The 7,958-nt window shown below is 34.6% G+C and overlaps 1 protein-coding gene across 1 annotated transcript; it reads left to right on the top strand.

Annotated features, from left to right (window-relative positions):
• Window positions 1–430: 430 nt before the first annotated feature.
• On the top strand, window positions 431–7,213 carry LOC100368240 (ribokinase-like). Its single transcript, XM_002740404.4, has 8 exons — window positions 431–517; window positions 837–969; window positions 1,585–1,648; window positions 2,547–2,609; window positions 4,715–4,879; window positions 4,966–5,057; window positions 5,481–5,669; window positions 6,980–7,213. The coding sequence occupies exons 1-8, from the start codon at window positions 453–455 to the stop codon at window positions 7,151–7,153; spliced, it is 945 nt and encodes a 314-aa protein (XP_002740450.1). The 5' UTR covers window positions 431–452; the 3' UTR covers window positions 7,154–7,213.
• Window positions 7,214–7,958: the final 745 nt, after the last annotated feature.

Below are 7,958 nucleotides of genomic sequence, written 5' to 3' on the forward strand. Positions count from 1 at the left end.
GAAACTAACTAACAAACTAACTAACTAACTAACTAACTAACTAACTAAATAAATAAATAAATAAATAAATAAATAAATAAATAAATAAATAAATAAATAAATAAATAAATAAATAAATGTATATTATAATGCTCGTTAATTATGTTATTACCCCAGTAAGTAAGTAAGTGAACTCCCCGAAGATGTTTAGCTTGTTTCAGATACATTGCAAAGTGTGAAGGCAGATTTATGCCTGCAATTCCGTTTTTTATTTATTTATAAAATCATTATATTCATACGTGCATGAGTCTATACTTTATTTACTGGCAATTTGTTTTCCTTGTTCAATCATAAGTTATACAGAGTACGACATTCGTGATAAACCACTGTGACCCCCCTGTAAAAAAAGTTCCTTGGCCCATTCTCTGATTTATTCCCAGCATGCATTGATAATGCGATGACCTGACACAATAATGGCAGCAGTCGACAATGCAGTAAACATTGCAATCGTTGGGTCGTGTAACACTGATCTGATCAGGTACAGTTAAATTTTGTATTTTATAAATAGTGACCTTATCAATGCGGTGATCAAGTGAACATGGCAGTAGCTCCGAATCTTGTTTATCTACTCGCTCGTGCACGTCGGTGAGGCGACAGTATGGTAGAGCACAGTCCCTCTACGAGTGTGTTGAGAAACTGTGGGCAGGTAAACAGTAGATTTCGCAAGGTTGTCTATTCCCAGTACAGGGGCTCTGTCAGGTTGGATTCAAACAAAGTGCAAACCAAAATAATAACGACATAAATTCATTCATATAAGAGTTGACCTCCGCTTCCTTCTGTTTGTATGTTTACACCAGCTATGTGCCACGCCTACCTAAGCCAGGAGAAACAATTCACGGGACAAAGTTCAGCGTGGGATTCGGGGGGAAGGGCGCTAACCAGTGTGTGATGGCGGCAAGGCTCGGAGTCAAAGTAGCCATGGTTTCAAAGGTATTTGTACATATTTGTACATATTAATTGGTATTATAAAATATTTATAAAATATGACATTCTTCTCAGTATCTGCATTTTTATTGATCATAGATGAAGCTTCAAAATTTGAAGTAATCTTAAAAAAAAACATCATTTTTTTTTAACTTTGAAAATTAAAAATTGATATTTGCCACCTAGATGAAATGGCTCTGTGACTACCACCCAAATAAATTATTTACAGATGAGAAGTTTATTAATTAAATTATTTTCACAAGTGGTGCAGTAAATCCCATGGCCATAATTCCATGAGCCGAGTGAGACAAAATACTATGAGATGGATATATTGCCCTTGCGTTTCCAAGTGAAAATTATATCAAGACCAAAAAACGTTTGCACAAACATTTATGACCTTGTTATTTGAACATGAATTCAGTTCTATGGTTTGATAAGAGATTTGAAATGTAAGTTACTCCAGTGACAAAAATCAGTGATAACATCCAACGGGGTGTGAAACTGCACTTCAAAAAGATATAACAGCCAGCCTCTGGGTGGTAAAATACAAGAATTGCCGACAGGTTTATTTCAACATCAGGTCAGTATTCAGAATGTTTTTTTCGTTTGTTTTTTTTCCAGGTTGGAGATGATTCATTTGGTCATGATACTATAAAGAATTTTCAAACCAACAATGTTAATACAAGTAAGCTAGCTTATAGAAAGCCTCCAAGAATGGCTGTATATAATAGCGTCTACATCGCATAGGACTCTCATCAAACACAATACCGTTCATTATATTGTAGTGTTATATACTGGTATAGAGCATTGCCATTTCTCATATATAAAGATGCTATGAAATAGCCTCGTAGAAATGGAAAAAAACTCAGTTTATCCTGCTATAATAATATCAGCATGTTTGACCATGCAAATTTAAGTATGTAAACAAACCCTGTCATGTGGGCTAGTGAGTTCCTGGAGATGAATGTTGATACCAATATATAATATTTTGAGTAATCAAGCAGACAAAGTTCGGCAAACAAAATTTTATGACATCCTTAAAATTGTTGGCAATACTAATGCAGAAAACCTCATTGATATTCCAGTTTTGTGAAACAAGCAAGCTACCGGATCGCGTCTGTACCACTATTTGACAAATAGTTGCACGCAACTGATAATTTTGATCTCCAAACGCTAGATGTGAAAGTGATCGGAAAGGTGTGAAAAACTGGATGACTGACATTCCAACATTCATGGCAATAAAGATCTAGGATAATAGGCTAATTATTGTAATGTACAGTTACTGTAGAATACTTTATTTTAGCTTGAATGAAATTTCGCTGAAAATACTTTTTGAGTATTTTTAATGGAATTTATTTTCACTGATTTTTGACAAGTTGAATGTAAAATATAGGAAAAAATGTATATTCACTGAATTTTATTTTCACTGAATTATTCTTTCAGTGAAAATAGCAAAAATTAATTCCAAGCAAAAATAAAGTATTTCACAGCACCAAGTATTCTAAGGTGCAATGCATTATATAACTGCTACTACTTTACTGTATGAGCTGTAGATATCTTGACTATGTTTTGTCATCTTACAGATCACGTTAGTATGACGAAGGAAGCGGCAACAGGAGTTGCACCTATTACAGTTAACACAGAAGGTTGTGTAATTGTGTAATATACTATATTCACCATCCCTTCTGATTTACAAACTTATATTTCTTTGAATTTGTGTAGGATCAGCAATAAATTCATGAATATGAAAAGTACAATCAGGGGTATATATGACATTTTTCTTAACATTTTACTCCTAAAATAGTATCACAAGTCTTGTTGTGATGTAATTATTTTACTGTGAATTTTTTAACTTTTACAACTGGTACTAGGAATTTTCAGAATTTTAGTCTGTTCATTTATTTTTCCCATGGTGCTTTGCAGTGTTCTCCCTTAGCAAATTTCGCACTGAGAGATGTTATTTTATTTCAAACCAAAGAAATGACAAGGAATGTTTCTCAGCATGCCCAAATTCTTTGAGAAACCTGCTTAGACTGAGAAAATAGGGGGAAATAATCAATAAGAGTACATTTCCAATTTTCAGTATGGTGTGTGTTAACAACAAAGTTGTGGCACTGCCAAACAAGTAATGTATAGTGTAAGCCACTTAAAGTGTAACTGAATTGGGACAATTGACTTTTTTTGTGTGCAAAATTTATTTATAAACAACATTATGAAAAAAAATCAAGTGAAAAGGGTATATAAATTGGGTAAACAGTCAATGATATTCCGAAATCGCGCCACGCCCCCCTCTCCCATCACCTTCGAGTTTTTTCGGCATTACGAGTGTAACCGAAATGGCGCCACCAACGGGAGCATAAAGCATGAGCTAGCTAGCAGACAGGATTGTTTATCATTTTCCATACGCACGCGTTTCGTAAACATATACAACGAGTTACCAAGATCGAGAATTCTTACGAGTTACCATCATATACAACGAGTTACCACGATCGTTTTCATGGGGAAACGCTGTGTTGTTGGCGGGTGTAGTAACACACACGGCGATCGCGTAAGTCTTTATGGGTTCCCAAAAGATTCGAATTTATGACATCAGTGGACCAAAGCCGTCAAGAACACCAGGAAACATTGGGATGGACTTTCTCCATATACCATTATTTGCAGTGTCCATTTTACGCCCGAATCATTTGTTGATCCACCATCTGGATTCGTTATGAATTATTTGGGTTTCGGGAATAACTGTGTAAATAACCAGAAGAATAATATTTTCCATGTAGAATATGAATATTAATTTGCTTGAAAAGTTTAGAATGTATTCATGTTATTATGCCAGAGTCGAAATAACTAGATCGATCGTGGAACAACAACAACAAAACACAAAATGGCGATTGGAAAATGTAAGCACTGGACGCATTCACCGTTCACGTACTTTGTGTCTTTACATGATTTCTTCAGAAGCTCAAGAAACTGAAAATTGCACACTGATATATGTTTAGAATTTGGATGAACAAAAGACAGAAACTGGAAACCAAGCCGGTCACGATGTTCAAACTCTGTGTCACGGTCATTTTGGGAAGGTACACGATCACCCACATCGCGTACTTTTCTTGCAGGTTCAAACCTGTATAGGCCAATTTGTCCCTGGCACTCTAAAACAAAATCGTGACATCTCTCATTGTCATCATACTCTTCGATTTCATAACTCTCGTCAGACGATAACATAGATTCCGTATCGCTTTCCGAGCACTGCATACGTATAGCGGCCATTGTGAGACGATGACAAGTTCCCCCCGTGACGTCACAAAGTACCCTTGTATGCTAATTAGGTACTCTAGTTGGAGCCTCGCTCTGAGTCGACCAAGAAACTGAACGTGGGCGTGTCCTTATCCAGAACATTATTATTGATCGTTTACTTAATTTATGTACATTTTTCACTTGATTTTTTTTCATAATGTTTTTATAAATAAATTTTGCACACAAAAAAAGTCAATTGTCCCAATTCAGTTACACTTTAAATTTCGCAAGAGAAAAATTGTCATGTTTTTTATGAGTCAGTAGAAATCCCTAAATTTTGTAGCCAAGTTCATAAGACAAATTTGCAATGACTTTTTTTTACAATTTAGTCACAGTGAATGATCAAAATTATCAAATATCTGACTATTCTGTCTACTTACAATAAGTTATGGGAATATAAGTATAAAGAAAGTTTGGCTAATTAATCATTTATCATTCCAACTTGTGTTCCAAATTCCAGGTCAGAACTCTATAGTAATTGTGAGCGGTGCTAATATGCTGATTACAGAGGACGATGCCAAGAGTGCATTATCACAAATGCCCGATTTAAAAGTTGTGATTTGTCAATTAGAAATCTCCCCACATACCTCGCTAGCTGCCATGAAGTACGCCAAGGAAAAAGGAAGTGAGTTACTAAAGTGTTGTTATTAGATATTGCCTTTATAGTTCATGAATCCATTTTTTAAATATTTATTTATATTTTCATTTCAGTCTTGACAATTTTTAATCCAGCTCCAGCAATACCAGAACTAGACTCGCAATTTTACAAATATGCAGATATATTCTGTCCAAATGAAACGGAGGTAAGAATTGCCTGTTATTGCTCACGACTGTGCATATTAAATGTAAGCATTGTACTCTTCAAGAGTATATGATACTTAACTGATCATCATATTATAGTTCATATAATAGAAAATCATATTATAATTAAGGTATTTGCATATTAGTAATATGAAATTCAAATTTTATATGCAAATTAGGTGTAAAAATGAAGGAAATCATGTTTCACAACACCTCCACAGCCACATGCAATTATTTGTTTTATTGCTGAGTACCTTTCATCCCAGCAGACACAAAGTTGAGCAGACTTGATCTTTTGGAATTCCGCCATGACTCATGATTCCTACAAAATCATCTCTGTTAGAAGGCACACCGATTGGTGTGTTTCACATATTTCCCCAGAAAATTCCAGTGTAATAAGTCAGTAAACAATTTTTTTTTCTCAGACAGAACTATTAACTGGTCTTCCAGTAACTAATATCACAGAAGCTGAAAAAGCTGCCCTGGCGTTGCTTGATAAAGGGTGTAGTAAGGTTGTCATAACATTGGGTACACAGGGTTCTGTTGTCGTGACATCAGAGACTCGAAAAGCGATTCATATACCAACGAATAAAGTAAAAGCAATCGATACAACAGTGAGTACATGTATCAGTTGACAACATTTTGGTCACAAAAATAAAAATATTGTAGTCGCTTTAAAAATCGCACTGTTTTTGTTACAATGCATTGTTCTTTGTATGTAGTATTTATTGGTAGCCCTACATTGTATATATGTTCTATACCAACTGACTTCTTCCTGAAAATATGAACCTGATTGTTTGGATACTTGGTGTATATGTACTTTGGGCAGACCTCTCTTAGACTTGTTCATTTTATTGTGATATCTTTAATTCTCCAATTTTGATGAATATTTTTGTCATTTTTGGTAAATAGTGATATTTTTGACTTTTAGCCCACAAACCGCAAGTTTGATTGCTTTTATATTATACATAATTGTTCATTTTCTAATGATATTTTTAATTCTCTACTTGAAATCTGTATTGCTAACAGCGGAGCTATCTTAGCCGAGAGACTGCTTGTTTTATGTTGCCACTGCATATTAAGTTTTGAATGTCATACATGTCCTAGGATGATGTAGCTTAGCAAGCACTAAAATATCATTCAAAAATTGTACGAGTTGTCTACTCCACTCCTTTGTACTATACATTGCCAAGTATAATCGAATAGGGAAATTGTTCAGTTTGAAAAAAAGCAGCTTCATGAGAGGGCACTGCAGATCCTAGAGATTATCTATAAAAATTGAGATGTTTTGGTATTTCTGACCCAATTTGCAGATTTATTAGTCAATCTACACCTCTTGAACAAATTACCATCTTTAACCAATAAGGAACCTTCACACCTGAAGTAAAAAATAACAATCTAGCAGTTTGAAAAAAGTTCTTGAAAATAGCATTTCTGCCAAAAAATTTAACAAAATAGCATTTAAAAAATCACTAAAAATACAAAATTATATTCACCATACAACAAAATCACAAAGCGAGTTAAATCAGGTAACTTTGTGTGAAGATTAGAGAGAAATTTTTCAAAAATTATGATTTGGACAAAAAAAAGTTTAAAAAAAATAATAAAAAATTCACTTAAAATACAAATTTGAAGATAATGTACTAAATCAACAGGCCAAACAGGACCAGCCAAGTATCTACATGCAAAATAGCAAGTCAATCAGACTGATATTTTTTGGGAAATTGATGAAAATACAAATTTTCAGTTTTGACCAAATTTTCAGATTTGTTGATAGAAGGAATCTTCATAGCAAAGCGATCCGTCAGACCGATGAGCTAAAAATGAATGCTTCTCAAGTTTTTACATTTTATGGGGAGTTTATTTGGTACAAGATGAGATTACCGTAGAGAGTTTATGATACAGTTCTCATTGTATTTTTCAGGGTGCAGGTGATGCATTTATTGGTTCCTTAGCGTATTATTTAGCGCATTATCCAGCACTTCCTCTCGAAGAATGCATCAAACGTGCCAGTCATATTGCATCAGTGAGTGTATGTGGCGCAGGAACGCAGACAAGTTTTCCATGGAAGAAAGATCTGCCATCAGAATTGTTTTAAAACTATTAATAAAGAAATTATATAGAATGACATTGCATTGGGAATGCAATATCCAACATATCTTTAGTTATCATGCATCCAGTAGATTTTACAGGACTCCATAAGAAATTATATAACTTCTTTTGGAGGAAAAGATCCCCCGTCATCTTTATTATAATTGGTTTGGGCAATTTGTGTTGAATGAAGTAGAGGAGGGTGTACACAACAAACGTGTGCTGCGCCAATAATGTTGCATGGAGTTATTGACCATTTCAGTTTAGTATATTTAGTTTAGTATATCTCGGCAGAGGATACTAAATAAAGTTCAGCACTACTTGAACATCTATATCTGCAATAGTGTTTCAATGAGATAACATGACCATATGTGGTGATAATTTATAATATAAATATACCGTATTTATCCGGGTATAAGCCCAGGGTCTTGAACATGGAAAATTGCCAAAAAGAAGGGGTGGGCGTTTGCCAGGAGATCCCCGGCAAAAAAATGAAAATTCGCGAAAATTGACAACATGCAGGCAGATCGAACTGCGGCAGGGAATAGAACGGCAAATGAAAACATGCAACGGAAATAAAATGGACACTATGCAACACTAGAAGTAAAACAAAAATAATGTATTGCTTATAATGTAACAAATAAACCAGAAATAATAAAAATCAACAGCGAGAAATCATTTGAATTAGGATTTTCCCGCCGACAAACACGCCCAATACGCGTGAACTCAAATAGAATTAAAATGTCAGGGGTTGAACTGCGTAAAATGATTTCCGGTCTCGACAAATTACGAATCAACCGTCATGCAAGATC

This window comes from Saccoglossus kowalevskii, chromosome 2, assembly GCF_978046115.1.
Source record: "Saccoglossus kowalevskii chromosome 2, keSacKowa6.1, whole genome shotgun sequence".
NCBI classification, from domain to species: Eukaryota; Metazoa; Hemichordata; class Enteropneusta; family Harrimaniidae; genus Saccoglossus; species Saccoglossus kowalevskii.